Source organism: Terrapene carolina, unplaced genomic scaffold (assembly GCF_002925995.2).
Source record: "Terrapene carolina triunguis isolate 2854851 unplaced genomic scaffold, T_m_triunguis-2.0 Scaffold238, whole genome shotgun sequence".
NCBI classification, from domain to species: Eukaryota; Metazoa; Chordata; order Testudines; family Emydidae; genus Terrapene; species Terrapene triunguis.
This window is the reverse complement of record NW_020664589.1, coordinates 13066922-13086243: the sequence shown is the minus strand read 5'-3', so window position 1 is coordinate 13086243 and position 19322 is coordinate 13066922. Positions and strand designations below refer to the sequence as shown.

Genomic DNA, 19322 nt, shown 5'->3' with positions numbered 1-19322 from the left:
AGCGGAGTGGCGTGTACCCAGGACAATGATGCTGCTGAGGTTTTTGGCGTGAGGGTTTCAGGTTTCGCTGCTCTGGTTTATCGGCTGAATCAAGCACATTGTTAGACTGTGGGGATTCGGGTTTGTTGGTTTGGTTTGGTTTTTAAAGCTCAATCAATTAGAGAGTGGAGTGAGAGGTTTCTGCGGTTCAACCAGCGGGACATTGTTCAAGGTCTCTGAAGTTCCGTGTTGCATTGAGCAGGATCTTCGCGTACTCTAGAGAGGACTAAAACTGCTTCCCAAGAGTGCAAAAACGGTAATACGCAGGACACGTCTCTGGAGTCCTTCTGCCCATGGAGTCCCCAATGTGAATGTGAGTGGAGAGAGTTGGTAGAATCTGCCACAATTTATGTTTCTGATGGAGTTGCCACAGTTTAGGCCATGTACCTCTCGGGATGGCCTGGAGGATCTCAAAAAGACCAGGAGTACTTGTGGCACCTTAGAGACTAACACATTTATTTCAGCATAAGCTTTCGTGGGCTACAGCTCACTTCTTCAGATGCATAGAGTGGAACACACAGACAGAAGATATTTATACATACAGAGAACATGAAAAGGTGGAAGTACGCATACCAATTGTAAGAGGCCAGTCAATTGAGATGAGCTATCAGTAGAGGATCTCAGACATGTTGGGCTCTGCACTAGACTAATTTAGGCTCTGCACTTGTACCCCGTGGAGGTGATGCTGGCTGGCCAGGCAGTGTGTGGCTGGCCAGGCAGTGTGTGCCTGGCCTCCCGTAGAAGCACTGCTGCAATGGGTAGGCTGGGTGCCTCTGCTCAGCTTTCTGTTGAATCCGTATAGGTCTTTGGACACCTGATGGGTAACACCCTGAAATCCACTGCTTGACAATAAATAGCAAAGGCACAAAGATTCACAAGGTGGCGGCGGTGGTGGTGGTGCTGGTGGTGAATCACCTGCTACAGGCCAGACCGTGATGTCCCTCATCCTACTGGATCCGTCGCTCCTGGGAAACTGCTGTTCCTTATTGCTGGAGTATTCAAATCAAGGGCCTGCTCAAGGCACAGGGTGCTACTCAGCAGAAGTCAGGGTGCCCAGTGCGTGGCCTTCATTCGAAGAGGAAGCAGTGTGTTGGCTGAATGAGTGCTGCGTTCCCCATATCAGAGCCCGGGCATGAGACTCTACTAGGGCAGGGCCTGCCGGAAAGAGCAGCTTTCCTTATTGCTCCCTTCCCAGATCCACATTTCGGCTTTTCTCCTGGCTGGACGACCCAGGATTTTCCCACGGTGACACCCTCTGATCCCACTTCCTCAGCCCAAACAGCTGGAGCGCTCCCATTGCAGCCCTCAGCCTGCTGCCAGCAAACTGTTGCATTCAGTGCTTGGGGGGAGAGGGGCAGCCCAGCTACACAGATGGAGAGGAGAGAACTGCCAGTAGCAGGGGACACCGCGTGGCTGAAATCAAGAGTTGGGGGGGAGGGGGATAAAGTCCCTTTAAGCCCCTTGACTTGGGAGCTCTGGCTGACATCACCAGGCAGGGGAGGGGCCTGCCTGAGAGTTATTGTCACTATACATCACTTCCTAGCTGCTGCCATACTAACAGTTTCATCGCAGAGCAGCCGCTATAGGTGCAAAGGGGATCTCTTGGGTTTGGTTTTCCCTGCTGCTCCCCGAATTCTCCCGGGGGCAGGACTTCAGGCGGGAGCTGCCTTTTTCATGGCTTTTCTTCCCCAGGAGCAGATCCAGAGTTCGGCCACCAAGAGACTCTACACGCGGTAAGGGGGCTTCCTTTGCAGCGGTCAACGCGCCCACCCTGCAGGGGCTGGAGCCGGGGCTCGCCACGGAGCCGAGAGAGTCGCCACGCTCCTGGGGGCGGGGGCGGCATTGAAGCGCTGGCTGCGAGCCGGGGCCGAGCAAAAGTTCTCTGGCTCTAGCGAGCCGGCGAGGGTTTCATACGCCGGTGCAGCGGCCAGCCCCCTGCTTTGCGCTTGAGCCGACCGGAGCGGAGCGGAGCGGGAGAGACCGTGGACCAGCCGCCGGCTAAGCGCTGCTCCGTCCAATGTAGCTGTGCACGCCCGGGCTGGAGTGCCGGGCGGGCTAAATCGCCCCTTGTTGGTAGCCTGGCTGTCGGCGGGACCATGTTTCCTGTAGGCTACAGCCTGCCGGGGAGGCTTCGCAGCCCGGCCCGGAGCTCTGGTTCAACGCGAAACCCAAGGGTCCGCGGGGTGCACACGCGACTGCACTCACCGGGTTTCTCTTCCGAGCGTGTCTTCGGCTTGCGCCCTTGGGTGCAAACCGGAGCCGGCTTTCGGCAACCGCTGCTCTTGAGCTCCCCGGCTCGGGCGCAGGCGGGAGGTAGAAGCATCTCCGCCCTGGCACTGGTTTCTCTAGCCCCAGTCCAGAAGGGTGTGTGTGTACACACACACACACACACACACACACACACACGTGTGCAGTGGGGCATCAGGGGGTTTGAACCAGAGACCTTTACTGCTAAAAGCCGCAGGTTCCCGCTGCTGTAGCTGGCCGGAGGCTGGCGGTTCCCTTACACGGTAACTTTAGAGGTTTAATTCCTTACTATGGAACAAGCCCCTGCTGGGTCTGATTCAGCCTGATCTGGGCTGTCCAGCGCTGCTCAGACTGGGGCAGAGCAGGTATTTGAATGTCTCTATCCCAGCCCCCTAACCTCAGAGCTAAAGAGTCCCTCCTGAAAACCTTGTTGAGACCAATATGTTTCAGCGGTGTGACAAAAATTCATTTAGTTGGGGGGGAAAAATGTTCTCACCAGCTGTAGCCTCTACCCCCTGGAGCTGAAGGAACAGCTCCAGCAGCTGTAGTGGAGTCTTATCCTCTTGAGGAGGGAGGGACAGAGGCCCACAAGTGTGGTTTACCAATGCATCTGAGAGGGGAATCATGTGAAAAAATGGTATGATGCTTGATTCTGCATAGACCAGTGCTGCTTTATAAAACACGTAGCCAGGTAGGCCCAGCTCTGAGTAGCTTACGGTCTGCTTCAGGTGAAAAAGGGTACACAGGAGGCCTGCAATTCATAACATGCACTGAGGATTCTGGGTGCAAAGATAAGTGGAGGAGGGTTGGTTAGAAATGGGTTTTCCGGAGTGTTTTGTAAGAGGAGAGGAAGTGCTGGTGTGTGGGAAGTGAGAGGCTGTTACTCTCATGGGGGCACAGAAAGTGTAAAGATAAGAGCAGGCGAGAGAATACTGCACCCCTCATAGTAGAGAAAAGCTATGACATGGCTGTAATTAACATCTAGGGGATTCTTTACTGAAGCTGCTGGCCTGTAGTTCTCCTTGGTTCTCTTGCTCCTAGAGCAACTAACTAATTGTGTTACTTAGCATCATGCTAAGATTTTGCCTGGACCAAGCAGTCATGGGTGGGACTGTTGATTACATTACACATTCAGAGCGGAGGCAGGTTTGCCCAAACCCCAGTCTCAACGTGAAAAATGGATGCCACACACATGAAAGTAGAGAATGTTCTCATGAACCACATGCAAACGGAAATGGCTGTGTTTTCCCAGCTCTGGTCCTGCCTGTTACTTGAACCAAATCACAGAAGTCTAGTGAGCTGGAGAAAGTTTGTGACCTTAAGATATTTCTGTGTTGCTATCAATATTATCTGCATTTCCGTTTCTCTCCAGCGATGGAACACAGTCTCTGCAATACCTGGAATTTTTAAAAAAAATTCCCTCTAACCATACACAATATGGTGGCCATTGGCTCCTCTTTGATACATGCTTTACACAATAATTGAACCCAGCAACTAAGGGGTTATTTGTCTGAGTCTATTGAATATGAGTTGAATAGAACACCAGGTGCCTGTTTAGGTTGTTTTTTCCCCCCTAGTGACCACCAGCTACTGGTAACAGCCAAAAGAGCAGGGGTGGCCAACCTGAGCCTGAGAAGGAGCCAGAATTTACCAATGTACATTGCCAAAGAGCCACAGTAATACATCAGCAGCCCCCCTCATCAGCTCCCAGCATCTCTCCCTCCCTCCCCGTACCTCCTGATCAGCTGTTTCGTGGCGCGCAGGAGGCTCTGGGGGGAAGGGGGAGAAGCGAGGCCACAGCAGGCTCAGGGGAGGGGGCGGGAAGGGGTGGAGTGGGGCCAGGGCCTGTGGCAGAGCCAGGGGTTGAGCAGTGATCACCCCCCGGCACATTGGAAAGTTGGCGTCTGTAGCTCCAGCCCCGGAGTCGGTGCCTATACAAGGAGCCGCATATTAACTTCTGAAGAGCCGCATGTGGCTCCGGAGCCACAGGTTGGCCACTCCTGCAAAAGAGAATGCACTGTTGCAACTAATGGTTTAGCCTACACCTGTTTTAGGCTGGGGGTGTGGAAATGATACTACCTTCTAAGCAGGTAGAGTCAATCGCTCTTACTTCTTGCAAACCTTTTAGTTTAAATAAACTTGAATCATTTTTGTGATGGAAATCCAAGTGGGCGTTTTGCGACTCTTTAATACATGCCCACCCCTGCCTGGTTTCCAGAACTGCATGCAGTGCTGCACAACTGCTCCTTCAGGGAGGGATAGGAGAGGTGGGTAGATGCCCCACCTCTTACAGGCGGATTCATCTAGACCACTCTTAGGAAAGAGGTGAGCTGCTAAAATCCCCAGCAAATGAAATTTGGCCACTTCAGCTGAGTTTTTGGAGTTGCTTGAACTCAGACTACGAGGGCTATGAAATTCCCACAAACCGTGACTGCTGTGAGTGAATGTCGTACCCCTCCCCCTGCTGGGAGAATACTCCACGCCGCAGCCTTGAGACTGTCCTTTTGCGCCTGACATACATGCTTTGTGCACCCAAAACTCCCATCGGCTTCCAGGGGCATCTCAGATGCTGTGGAATGTGGTTGGGCCTTTTGTGTTCCAAGCTCATTGAGGGTGGCTGGGACAGTCACCTATGTAAGAGCTTGTACAAGGACTGAAAGTGACCAGGCATCCTGGATTATGATTTGTGGTGGATACTGTGGATCAGACTCCTCCTTGAGGGGGTGTCCTCTGAAACCCAAAAAGTTAAAGGCCTTCTGCTTTAACAGGCCATTCTGCAGATTTGATGAGGCTGTGTGTGGGAGAGGTCAGCATGTTCTTGGGAGAGCAGAGCAACACTGAATTCACATCACGGGCACATTATCAATCCTACCTGGAGAGGACATTAGCTATGGTGCACTCAGATCAGAAACGAACAAAGCTGGCACAAAGGCTTGGATAAAAGACCATCCTCCCCAGTGCTGCTGGTTTGAAAAGACTCAAACAGACCCCAAAGCATTTAGAAATGTTCCTAATTTCCCCTGAGCATGGGATGAACAGCCTCTAGCATCCAGCTCATTCGTGTCAATCCAGCATTTACCTGACCTATCTGTGTGGGGGGCGGGCAATTTATTATATCAGTGTCCCTCAAAGCATCCTGGTTCTTCCTCTTAATGAAGGCGCCCTATTATGATAGACTCGTGGGCTGCATTTTGCCGAAGCCAGTAGGAGCTGAGGTAGTTCTGCACCGACACCATATGAAGCCTGTGTTTGGAAAGTGTTTTAACAGAACAGGGGAAAGGGAGCTAGTGTTATGGATTTACTAATCCATTGGGGGAAAGACCTGTGATCCCCAAGTACAGCACGGAGAACCTGAGCTCCCCTCCCTGTGCTGACATGGACTCGCTCTGTGACCCTTGTGCAAGTCCCAGTTCCTCTGTGCCTCAGTTTCCCCATTGGTAAATGAGACTAATGAAACATACCTCAGAGGTGGCATGAGGCTTGATTAGAGGCTGCGTTCCATACATTGCTCAGGTCGGACTCTGGCTGGCTGCAGTAGAAAACGTGGCCCTGTGGCCCTGCAGGAGTGTTGATGCCGATTGCCTTTTCTGTGCAGCGCTGCCCTTCTGAAGAGACCTTGTGTTATCACTCACCTTTGTACTGCTAGTCATGGTAATGATAGATGGTGTGGGCCTGGCTGCTTGCTCCATAAAGCTGAGCAAAGCTGGAGTCTGAAATGGGAGAGAGGTGTGGGGAGCGAGGCCAGGGCTGTTCTATTCATCCCTGTTTTAGAAAAGTACATCTCTGCTCAGAACAGTTCCACTTTGAAGTGCTTTACACCGGATCCTGGCCACCCTCCCATGCTAGAGAAGGGCACCAGGGCACAATCCCCCAACACACACACATACCTTGCATGGGACTGCCAGAGTCCTGGAGCTGTGGTTTTTAAGGGGTGCTTGTGTAGCCATCTGGTGAGTGGGTGTTAGTTTCCCCTCTGGGCTCAATCCATAGTGGATATAAGTCTGCTACAGCCCCCACCTGTATAGTTCTGGAGGTCCCAGGGTCAGTCCCTGGTGTGTCAGCCAGGAGGGCGTCCAACACATTTGCACCAACTCCTAAATTGCCCCCTTCTGCGCTGCTCTGGCCCCATAACTGCAGAGAATTTGGGGTCTAGGATTCAGATCCCAAACCAGCCTCTGAGTGCCCTGAAAATTTCAGTGGTTTTCTTCTTTTTGAATAAAAGCCCAAGTTGGGCAGAAGAACCATATAACAGTATGTCCATCACCTGGGCGATAGTCCCTTGGGAAGAGCCTATCTCCATATTGCTGTGGTTTTTTTCAATAGCTCCCAGAGCTCGCAACACTCCATGAAATATTCAGATCTTTTTTAGGACACACAGCACTCAGAGAAGCAAACCTCCAAAGCATTCGAAGAAATGGCTGTGTATTATTTTGGATGTGTGGTGGTGTGTTTTGTGTAGTGAAGGGGAAGTATAATTGGGAGCAAAAGAAAATACTTTCACCTGTGTGATAAGATTGCTATCTTTTGAAATAAAATGTAGTAACCACCTCGTGAATGCAGAATGGTCATCTCCTTTCCCTTTTCTGTTCAGTCACTGGCTTTTCAGCTGCAATTACTCACCGAGGTGAAAATTAGCAAGTGGCTTTTCTTACGTGGACAGCTAGGAACTGGACTGAAATCCACCGGCCCGTATCAACCCAGACTGGAACTGAATAGGCAACGTAGCGATGAAAAGCTTCATCTCTCACTGCAAATCCTCTGAGCCACCTATGACAGGTTTCTGATTGTTAGTGGTAGGAGAAACATCACTGAAGCTTTTTCAAGAAAATACCAGAGATAAAAAGAACATGACTGGATTGTTCTGTCTAAGTGGAAAGGAATTCAGGTGAAATGCATCCTTTGAAATTGCACATGTAGACTCAATGGCTGGAATCGCTGTACCAAGCCTAAGTGTTTAGAGTGGTAACATTGGGAAGGAAAAACTCTCCGGTTGCATAATTAATTTTGATGCAGATCCCAGGCGGTTGGCCATGCACAAGTTCCCAGGGTGGATACCGATTGGTATACTGCAAGTAGGCAGGCACCTTATTTGGTAGGACAGGCAAATAGATGGAATTGGTGCACCTAGTTATACACGCGGAGTGGCAGGCACTCGCTGCAAGGTTAAGTGACTGCACCACAATGATTCAGACAACAAATGAGTTTTATTTTGCACTGTTGACTGTCTCCCCTGCACTCTGTTCACCTCGCCTCTGCTGGGACAACTTCTGCAATTCCAAACAGCTACTCTCCTTCCCACCAGTGTTTCCTCCTTCTCCCCAAATGTGTATTTCGACTGCGAAAATCTCCCCCATCATGCATGGCAGGCTGAAGGACATTCAGTCCTAGATCTCTGGCAGGTCTACGGTCTGGTATGCTGTAGCCCGTGAGACTTGCCATTGGAAAGCCCACGATGCCCCTCTTTTGTGATATAAGGCCTTTGTTTTTAGCCCTGATATATCAGACCTTCAAACTGCTGCATTATTACATTTGGAAAAGCCATTTTAGATCATTTTTAGACGTCTCTAGAATATTATTAGCTATAGTTTTTCTGCCTCCACCTACGGCCTGTGCGGTTGAACTCATGGCACCAAGACAGCCTGGCTTGGCAGGAAAAAGGATCTGAAAAATCGCACACACAAACATTTCTCAAATGTCTGTGCTGCGTAATAAGGGGTCTAGGCAAATGGTTTTGTTGACCTCTGTTCGGCTTGCAGAACTTGTTTGTAGTTTTAGCATTCATGAGTAATGTGGTCATCCCAGACTGAAGCCAATAGAACATTCACTCCACCACAGCAGCAGGCATTCTGCAAGCAACTGGATGGTTTTGTGGCTAAGGCACTGGACTGGAACTCAGGAGATGTAGGTTCGTTTCCTGGCTTTGCTACAGACTCCCTGTGTAATCTTGGGCAAGTCACTGTATTTCAGATGTCACCGTATTTAAAAGGGGGATGATGATGAAGATCCACCTTTGTCTCTCTTGTCTATTTAGAGTGTAAGTTTGTCGGGGCTGGAGACACCTCTTACTCTGTATATGTACAGCCCATAGCACAATTGGGTTCCGCGCTTAGCTTTGGCATCCAGTTGCTACTGTAATACAAATAATAAATGCATTGCCCTAAACACACAGACATGCATATATGTATATAGGTCATTAGAACACTTTATATTAGTCTTCCAATCAAGATGCTCTATCAGTATTCCCTGTGCCAGTTTAGCTGACTGGCAGTTAACTAACACAGCTTATGCCAGAAATTGTGCGTGTTATGTTATGTTCTCATGAGCAATAGCAATCCCTGCATTTTTTTTGTCCTAAAATATTTCATATTGTAGAGCAGATACGACAACCGGATGGAACAGAAATAGCACTTTAGAGTGGGGTGGCAGGCTTAGGAGTTATGCAATTCTCTCTGCCCTTTCTATCAACTCAAGTCAAACCAACCTGATAGCGTCTTTGCCAGGGTAACAAGCCTTGTGGATGGGCGGAAGCAGTAGATGTGGTATAGCTTGACTTTAGTAAGGCTTTTGATACTGCCTCGCATGACCTTCTCGTAAACAAACTAGGGAAATACAACCTAGATGGAGCTACTATAAGGTGGGTGCATAACTGATTGGAAAATCATTCCCAGAGAGTAGTTATCAGTGGTTCACAGTCATGCTGGAAGGACATAACGAGTGGGGTCCCACAGGGATCAGTTCTGGGTCCGATTCTGTTCAATATCTTCATCGGTAATTTAGATATTGGCATACAGAGTACACTTATAAAGTTTGTGGACAATACCAAGCCACGAGGGGTTGCAAGTGTTTTGGAGGATAGGATTAAAATTCAAAATGACCTGGACAAACTGGAGAAATAGTCTGAAGTAAATAGGATGAAATTCAACAAGGACAAATGCAAAGTACTCCATTTAGGAAGGAGCAATCAGTTGCACACATACAAAATGGAAAATGACGGCCTAGGAAGGAGTACTGCAGAAAGGGATCTGGGGGACATAGTGGACCACAAGCTAAATATGAGTCAACAGTGTAACACTGTTGCAAAAAAAAAAAAAGCAAACATCATTCTGGGATGTATTAGCAGGACTGTTGTAAGCAAAACACGAGAAGTAATTCTTCGGCTCTACTCCGCGCTGATTAGGTCTCAACTGGAGTATTGTGTCCAGTTCTGAGCGCCACATTTCAGGAAAGATGTGGACAAGTTGGAGAAGTCCAGAGAAGAGCAAGAAAAATTATTAAAAGTCTAGAAAACATGACCTATGAGGGAAGATTGAAAAAACTGGGTTTGTTTAGTCTGGAGAAGAGAAGACTGAGAGGGGATATAACAGTTTTCAAGTACATAAAAGGTTGTTACAAGGAGGAGGGAGAAGAATTGTTCTTCTTAACCTCTGAGGATAGGACAAGAAGCAATGGGCTTAAATTGCAGCAAGGGTGGTTTAGGTTGGACATTAGGAAAAACTTCCTAACTGTCAGGGTGGTTAAGCATTGGAATAAATTGCCTAGGGAGGTGGTGGAATCTCATTCATTGGGGATTTTTAAGAGCAGGTTGGACAAACACCTGTCAGGGATGGTCTAGATAATACTGAGTCCTGCCGTGAGTGCAGGGGACTGGACTAGATGACCTCTCGAGGTCCCTTCCAGTTCTATGATTCTAAGTCAAATAAGCTTAATTGACTTTGAGGCTTGGCACATCCCCCTGAAGTCAGTTCATGGAGAGATGAATGTTGACACTTTAGTTGGCCATCTGTGAGCCTTACTGGACAGGGAGACTTGGGCTTGGAAATGACGGCGTTCGCCTGACCCCTTCCTCTGCTGCACAGCATGGCTTGGCCGTGCCTTGCACGTGATGGCCTTGACTTCCATCACCTGCTACATGAAGGTCTTTTGCCAGGAGGTTCACTGCTGTGCTGCCCACCTTGTTGTAGCTCCTTTCTGCCTCTCCCCCCCCCCTCCCGGGAAGGGGCCTGAAGAACCACGCTCATAGTCAGCAAAGGAGAAGTCGTGGGGCACTGACGGGTCCCCAGGTGAGGAGATCATTGGCAGCCAAGTTAGGATTGACTTGGGTGCTGAGAAAAGGGTTTGGCTGGACAGTGGGAATGTTGCCTTCGCTGGAAATGTTTGTTTTAAAAAGCCTGGGCTGTCTGGGTGGCGAGGAGAAGCCTTTTACCGCTAGATTGCTGGTTCAAATCCAGCTGGGGTCAGCAATAGCCAAAAGACATTGCCTTCAGGCTGAGACCATGCGGTGTAGGCAGCCAATCTCCCAGTGCAGCAGTGTCAAACTGAGGGAGGGAGGAATGTATTCTGAGCTTGGGGGGGGGGGGGGGAAATACTGTGCACATTTTACCCACAGCAATGAATCCCTAGCACCGCTGATTCCTCCAGACATTTTATTGGGTCCTCAGATGGCGCTGTGCGTTTGACGCTGGATGGTGCCGTGCATTTTGGTGGATTTGTGTTAAGCTCGAATAGCATTATACAAAGTCGTTGGTATCTGTATGTTAAGTCGTTGGCTACGATGCGGTGTGCACATTTAATTGTAAGCATTGACCACAATTACAGTTTTGCCTGTGCTCTTTATTACAATGGATCGTTGGCTGTGTTTGAATCAATGCCTTACTGTTTTTAATATTTAGTGAGAGTTGCATGTTGATTTTTGTCATTGGTATATGTACTTGTGTGGCGAGGCAGGGGCGTAAATTGCTACAGACACAGAGAAGGGGGGCACAGATCAAATAAGTTTGAGAACCACTGTCCTAGCAGACGGGTGCTGGTGAGAGTCTTGGTGCTAATTGGTATTCTCTTTAGCAATATTCATGCACTCCATCTGCCCTTGGTACTTTTGCTATATGGAATTAATTTCTGCAGTTGTCCTGGGTGATGTAACCAATTAGGGGTTGGCTTAATTTTATTTTAGAAAGGGAATTAGATAGCGTGCGTCTATTACAGCCACAGGATGAAAAGCCATTATCAGGGCTGGGAAATTGATTTGCTGCAGAAGAGACATTTGAAAATTCCTTTACGAACATGAACCCCCACCCCCACGACTCTATGTGAAACTTAAGAATGAGGATGCTACATGACAAATAGCAGAGCCTACTGCCGTGGTGGGTGCATTAGAAATACCTGGGTAAGATGGATGGAAATGGCCTGTGCCAGTTTAATTTGAATTCTTATCCTTGGTATAGTAGCAATGAAAATGTTCCAGTATTTGGATTTATGCCAGCACTTTAAAATAAAAAGCTGGGGGTTGCCTTTCCTTGGCATGCGTCTCCAGCAGGAGCAAAACCCGACTCGGCTGCAGAAAGGTCGAAGATCGGATATGTTGGCATAAGGCTGGAGAACCAGCTTCTGTCCCCGCAGAATGAAAAGTGGTGCAATGTGGTGTACATCTGGGAAAAGCTCTTTATGGACTCCAGCTAATGGAAAGATATTAGCCTTTAAGGGAGCTCAGCAGAATGGAAGATCCTACCTGGATTCAAAAGAATATCACTCACCTGTGCATTGAAGTGTGATCTCTCCAGCTGTGATTTATATGGAAACTTCAATGCTGTAAGTGTTCAGTGCCCTGCCATTCTTTGGCCAGAATTAGGGATTTTGTAAGGGCTGGCCAGAGAGGTCAGCCTCAACAGAGCAGAATTCAGCTTGGGTAAGGGGTCACAGAGGTTGGATTCTTTTCTCTCTTGCCCTCTTCCCCCTGAAGAATCTGTTCCCTGCTGGGGAGAGCAGGCTCGTTCTGCTAATGCTTCTGGCCCTGGATGGGGTACAGCGAGGAGAGCCATCCATGGCGCATTGCCAGGCCTAGCTGAGAACCAGAAGCGAAAAGGAGCTACTTGCCTGAACGTTTCAGCACCTTGCAGGGAGTTTGGCTCAAGAGGGTGTTGGCCTGGACACACAAGGCCTCTGAGACCAGGAAAACACTAGGAGAGTGGGCTGCATAGCTGGGACTTGTGCTGTTTCCACTTGGCACTGCCAGGGCATTGGGGGTGGGTGAGGAGGGTCTTCTCTGCCCTCGGCATGAAGCGATGTCAGAGATTCTCTGGTGGGCCCAGCTGCCTCACGGTTGGGCCTGCCACGAGCACGGCCCTCTTGCCTTCTGCTGCTGCTTAGCGTGGCGTTGTAAGGAGTCCTAGACGATGCTTCATGGTGCGGGTGAAGGGCAGCTGGTGCTAGGCCCCAGGCTCCCACCCACATCCTCACTGCTTGTATCTCCTGGTCCCACTCCCCTCCAGCACTGGGACCCTCCCCCGGTGAATCTGTGGCTCCAAAACCAGTTGGTTCCTGGGTCCTGGCCGACTGGGACTTGTCTCTGGTTTAGGTTCTGCACTGGTGCCCATCCCTGTGGTACTTGAATACGTCTCATGTTAGGTTGGCAAATGAGGCCCCTAATGGACATCACAGAGGATTTGGCTCTTTCTCATCCCTGGGAAGGAGAAGCTCTGCATGGGCTCTGATTCATTAGCAATAAGTGACGAGGCAGGCAGAGTTGTAGAAAAGAGATCTTTATTAAGCGTGATGAGTCTCTCGAGCTTGGGGTAGCAGCCTGGCCCTGGCTTGTGTTCGTGAACCCCTGGTGTCCCTGCCAACTATGTCTCCCCTGAAACTTGACCATCCTTATTCACTCTCGCTCCTCATATTACAGAGCAGGGCATTTCTCTGGGGGTAGGGAGCCCTGGGGGCCTGCAGGCCCCTGTAGACCATTGTGAGCCTGTGCTAGTGAGCAGTCAGTTCGCAAAAGCAGAGTGTGGTGGTGAGAAAGGGGCGGGGGGTGGGGTGTTATTGGTTGCAAATGTAGTTCCTTAATGCCCAGGCTGAGTTTGAATTCGGGCGTATTACATGGATAATACAATGCAGCTGCCCCTATATGCAATGGTATTGTCAGTGGCAGCACATTACAGTATTCGGGATCAGGGATATTGCCCAGCAAGCCACATTTCAGGAGAATTAGTGATGCGTAATTCCATCGGGGTTGGTGGGTGCGGGTCTTGGTAGGATAAATGAACAGGAAGCAGGTGAGCTGGACCCATTGTGCTCAGTATTTTAAAGCCAAGAGATATCTCCCGGCCCCTGCAGCATTAAAAATATTGTCAGTCGTCCTCTCTAAGCAGTGTGTGAGCCAACACAAAAGTCAGAGGTGTTTCTAAACTGCTGCTGCAGCACGATCTGTGGAGAATTTCAAAAGACCACTTTATTCTATTGTTTTTATTTTGAAGGGGGTATGAAAGGCTGGTGAGGATGAAAGGCTAATATCCATGTCTTGAGCCAAACTATTGGGGGCTGATGCTGGGCAAGCTTTCCCCATATAGTTCTGCGGATGTACGTCCATCCTACCCCATACCATCCCTCTAGCTATTCCAGTCTTTGTCCCGGCCTCCCGCACTCCATCCCCCAGCAGCTCTGCTGCATCTTAGTCCAGCCCTGCAGGAATGTCTGATGCTCTAAGTCTGGGTCTCCAGCACGCTGCTCTACCAATACCTCATTCTGCAACAGTGCGTGCAGTTCTGGTCACCCCATCTCAAAAGAGATATGTTAGAACTGGAAAATGTAACAGAGAAGGGCAACAAACACCACTGGGGTATGAAACAGCTTCCATATGAGGAGAGATTTAAAACACTGGATCTGCTCAGCTTAGAAAAGAGACGGGGGATATGACAGAAGTCTATAAAAGCATGACTGGTGTGGAGAAAGTGAATCAGGAATTGTTATTAACTCCTTCACATAACACAGGAACCAGGGGTCACCCAATGGCATTGAGGTGGCAGGTTTAAAACGAACACAAGTACTTCACACTACGCAATGCCAACCTGTGGGACTCGTTGCCCGGGGATATTGTGAAGGCCAAAAGTATAATAGGGCTCAAAAAAAAAAAATTAGATACGTTTCTGGAGAATAGGTCTGTCAATAAGGTTATTAGCCAACATGGTCAGGGACACAATCTATGCTCTGGGTGTCCCTAAACCTATGACTGCCAGAAGCTGGGAGTGGATGACAGGGGATGGATCACTCGATAAATTGCCCTGTTCGTTCCCTCTGAAGCACCTGGCACTGGCCACTGTTGAAAGACAGGCTAACTGGGCTAGATGGACCATTGGTCTGACCCAGGGTGCCGTTCTTATGTCCTGGCGCAACCCCTGCTTGTTCTGGTCCCTGCACCTAACCTCTGCACTTCAAACCCTTCCACCCATCTCTCCCTGTTCCTCGCTGACAGCTCGGCAGGTGCACGTCAGTCTGACCTGCAACATTTGTGCCATGTCTACTTTGGGATCTCACACAGCCAATGAACCTTTATCCTAATCTGCAACATCTCAGTGTTGTCCCCTACTCTCGATTCTAACCATACACCTTAATGCTCCCCTGCCACAGTCCTGGCTACGTCAATCTGGGTCCACCCAGAGATTTGTCAATGGATCTCAGGATGACCTTAAGCCCCCCTTGCTATTCCAACCCTGCACCTCACCTGGTCAACCCTGCACCTCACAACCCTGCACCTCACAGAGCCAGGACATCTCAATCCTGACCAGTCCTAGACCTCTTGAGGAGAGAACGAAACTCATGGGTTTTTTAAACATTGGGTTGTTTTGCTTTACACAGTTCAGGTGACTCGGCAATATCTTCAGCCCTGACAAGTGAGCCACCAGCTCAGTCTCGTGAGGCAGGACTGTCTTAGGATCTGTTCACCTCTTGATGCTCTGATAGGTCAAGAGTAAACTTTACTCCAGATTGCTGCCTAAGCAATCTTTCTTCCCCACTTCATGCCTGCAGGCCTTTGAGCAGCCAGCCCAGCTTCCAGAATTCAAAACCACTTCCCTGTACAAAAAATAAAATAAAAATGCTGACCATAGCCACAAAACAAAAATACGTCCTGTATCTTTGCACAGCCTGACCATTAAAGCTTTCTGTGGGGCTCTAAGTCGAGACTATTTTTATACTGTCAGTGGGAAAACTTCCCATAGACTGTCTTGAGCTTTCCCTCCTCTAAGGTATTTGTAATTAAATTTTATTTGACAGATCTGATTTTCTAATCGGTTTAGTCTCCACTGGTACAAATAGGATTTTATTTTTCATTACAAGCTAAAGAAAGCTGACATAATCCAGTTGGTAAATTTACGTCATGTCTATCTGATGTTAAATGCAGTTGAGCCAGGGTGAGAGAGGGACATAAAAAGAACCAGTGTTAGTGGTTAGAGAAGAGGACTGGGAATCGGGGGTGGGGGGGGGAAGGGGGACACACCACTGAAATGCAACCACTTCTGGAGTAGAACACAGCAGTTGTTAACACCATGCAGCAACATTCTAGGGAAGAGAGTGAAAAATACTAATCCCAATACAACTTCAGGGGGAATTTTAAGTCTGCAATTTATAATCGCCTCCCAGCTGGAATTTGCCTAGAACGCCAGGGTTACTAGCCCTACTTGTGTGAAATGTTTGATGTCACGGTTGTTCGCTGCTTCCAGCAGCACAGAACCCCCTGTGCCATGTGGTCCGTTGGCTCAGTGCTGCCTCTGAAGGAAGAGTGAGTGCTTAGTACTGAGTCAATGGTTATGAAAATACTTTCCCAGAAAGACAGAGGGATAGCTGTCTCCACACCCATTTCATAGAGTCCTCTGCCAATCCTTTTTTGTCCACTCGCAGTGGCAGCTATAAAGCAAGACAGAGCGAGGGGGATGCAACCCTGTGCTTAACCATCATTTCTGTGCAAGAAATGACCGGGCTGGGAAAGGAACCTGCGGCAGAACAGGCCAGGGAGTCAGGCAGATTTGGACATTTTTTAGAAGTGAGCCTTTAAAGTGTAAGGCTGTGAACTCTCCATGTGCCCGTTCCTGTCCTAATATATAGTTTAAAAGCACAGTCCTGCAAGCACTTAATACTGACCATAGTCCCACTGAAGTCAATGTGGGAGGGAGGGAGCATTTGCAGAATCAAGTCCTAGATACAGCTTTCCAGTTGTTTTCCCTATTTTATGTATTTATTTCAATGTAAATAAAAGGATGGCTATGCAAGGCCTTCGGCACCATAGCACATCATTAGTACCTCAACACAGGCCCAGCAGCATTAAAATAATCATGGAACCTTGCCAGCCTGCCACCTACAAAAAAATCTCCTTTCAATCGCAAGCCGCCTTTAGCTGCCGGAATCTTACTTTGGGGTTGTCTGAGCTGGGAACATTGGTCTTTCCTTTCCAGCAGTGAAAGAAGCCAGGTTACACACTATACTGCACTTAGAAAGCTTAGTGTCCTGCCCTGTGTTAAAAACACCATAGGCCGTTAAACTTGAAGGAATTCCAGACCTGGAGTTGGCTTTTCACCAGTTACATTCTGTCTTTTCTCTTTGCACTTTGCTCACCCAAGCTAGTCAGATTTCATGCTCTGGTTCTCACGCACCAGCCCAGCGCGGTAGCATCTGTGTTGCACATACTGCAGAGGGATGTCTGAATCCAAACAAAACCACTACACAAGGGCCTTTAAACAAAATACTAAAAACGTTTCCATTAATATGAGGGATTTGTAAAATCACTTTTTATAAAATAACCCCTGGATGTGGGTACATCTGCCTGGCAAGCAGAAACCCATAGCAGTGAGTCTCGGAGCCCGGGTCGCTGAGATGAGCTGTGTAGACGTTTAGGCTCGGGCGCTGGAGCCCGCAATTGAATGACGTCGCACGGCTTGCTGCAGTGGGTTGCTGCTTGCTGGGCAGACGTACCCTGTGAGGCCTGGGCTCCAGGGTAGATGCACAGACTCTGACCCTACTGAGGCAGTTCCAATGTCTCCCTTCCAAGAGCAGACTTTTTGGCCTGCCGTCTCTTTTAAGGTGTGTGGCTCTGATTTGGCACAATCACTTGATATGTTTGCGGCACGCTTTCCGATCAGCAGAAAATCAAGGCTCAGCTCCCATCATGGGAAGTGGCTTTGAAAACCCCTTGTATTGAGCGAAACTGCCTGTTTCCTGTGCTGGGGGCCTAACACTGCCTTCCCCCCCATGTGCCTGCCCATGGAGTGAGACATCGAGTTGAACCGGCTCTGAGTGTAGCCTGATCACTCCAGAGTTTGTTTCAGAGAGTGGGTGTGGGATAGAGCACTGGGTCGGGACTCAGGAGACATGGTCTGTTCTTGGCTGCGCCACTGACATGCAATGTGACCTTGGGCCAGTCACTTCACCTCGCTATTTCCTCTCCCATACTTTTTCTTGGCTGTTAGGCTGTAAGTTCTTCAGGGCAGAGTCTCGCTCTTACTATTTGATTTAAAAAAACCAACAACGAGGAGTCCTTGTGGCACCTTAGAGACTAACAAATTTATTTGGGCACAAGCTTTCGTGGGCTAATTTATGCCCAAATAAATTTGTTAGTCTCTAAGGTGCCACAAGGACTCCTCATTGTTTTTGCTGATACAGACTAACACGGCGACCGCTCTGAAACCTGTCACTATTTGATTTTAGAGTGCCTACCACAATGGGGCTCTGATCTCAGCTGGGGTATGTAAATGCTACTGCAATACAAGTAATTAAGAATAATAGGTTCTGAGATGAACCTCATGCACACATCCAGATGGTCTCTGTATGTTCCAAATCATAGTGTCAGTGAAATTCCGTCACACATTAAGATGATGTGCTGACTTGTGGTTATTTGCAGGTAATACAGAGCTTTTCCTGTAGTGAACTGCCCTGTGTTTGGAGGGTATCCTACATTTTTTTGGCTTTTTCCAGACTTCTCCTACATTTCTCTAAACCACAGCACCACGTTTGCTCTTTGGCGGATCCTCCAAAGGCTGTCTTTTCTCAGTAGGATTGCCAGCTCTCCGGGATTATCCTGGAGTCTCCAGGAATTAAAGATTAATCTTTAATTAAAGATTGTTTCGTGATGAAACCTCCAGGAATACGTCCAACCAAAACTGGCAACCCTATTTCTCAGTATTAGTTCAGTGTGGCCTGTCGGAGGATTTGGCTGCTGCTGTAGGTTCTAAGGCAGATTTTGTAATGAATTATTACAATTTCCCGTACTCCACGGCATGGAACCTCATGAGAACAAATGACCTCAGGGCAAAATTCTTCTCTGTGATCGACCCTGCAAATCTCTGTGTATTCTGCATTCGTTCCACCCATGGAATCCTCAGTCATGCCAATGAGAGCTAAACCTTGCCAGTTCGTATCCCTCTCTCTAGGTTCATTAAGCGTACCTATCCCCATACTGACCAGCAGACATTGTCCTACTAGGATAACAAAGCAGTTTGCCAACATTACTGGCTATATCCTCACATCCCCCCGGGAAGCATTATCTCCATTTTTACTGTGGTAGGGGGGGAGGGGCTGAGGGGAATGAAACACAGAGGGGCTGAGTGTCTTGTCCAGGGTCAAACAGTAAGTTGGTGGCAGGATTGGGCTTAGAACCCAGCTCTTTTGAGACCCAGTTCATTCTTCTGTGCACGCCCTTCCTCCCTCAGAGGATGAGATGTGCATTGAGAGGAGAATTTCCCCCTTAGCTTGGTTTCCTATTTTAGTGCTTTCCCATACAGTGGCATGGTGCCAATCCTCGTATTGCTCCATGTTACAATATTCATGTTGTTCTTTCTGATCACTGGGGAAAGGTTGTTTAGAAGGAAGCTGGGAACTGATAAGTTTAAGATCAGCTGCACCTAAAGCTTCCCTTGACCTTATAGTGTAGTCACCAGTCCCTTCCATGACTGGGGAGTTCAGGCCAAGACTTCGGGAGACCTGGGCAGTAACCTTAGATTGCCCAGGCTGTATAGTCACTCTGGGGAGCTCAAGAGAACCATATGGTCTGTGGCTGGCCGCCCCAACAAAGCGTGTGTGTGTGTGTGTGTGTGTGTGTGTACACGCCGCTGCAGTCTGTGTCGTTGGCCATAGTTTGTGAGAGCTGCCCTACAGATGTGGTAGGAACAATTCAACCCGCATACACACAAGGGAAATGAAAAGAGATTGGAGTGAAAGGCCCGATTAGCAGTCACACAACATCTGGTCGCCATTAAACACCTAAATCCAGGTATAAGCTC

General features: G+C 48.7%; 1 protein-coding gene across 3 annotated transcripts in view; it reads left to right on the top strand.

Annotated features, from left to right (window-relative positions):
- The first annotated feature begins 1643 nt into the window (after nucleotides 1–1643).
- The window catches only part of GPSM1 (G protein signaling modulator 1), a 144212-nt gene continuing 126533 nt past the window's right edge, over nucleotides 1644–19322 (top strand). For all 3 annotated transcript variants that reach the window (XM_024206648.3, XM_024206647.3, XM_024206646.3), the window contains exon 1: nucleotides 1644–1772. In XM_024206648.3, coding sequence (XP_024062416.2) covers nucleotides 1714–1772 — 59 coding nt within the window. In that variant the 5' untranslated portion in view covers nucleotides 1644–1713. The remainder of the gene's footprint in view (nucleotides 1773–19322) is intronic.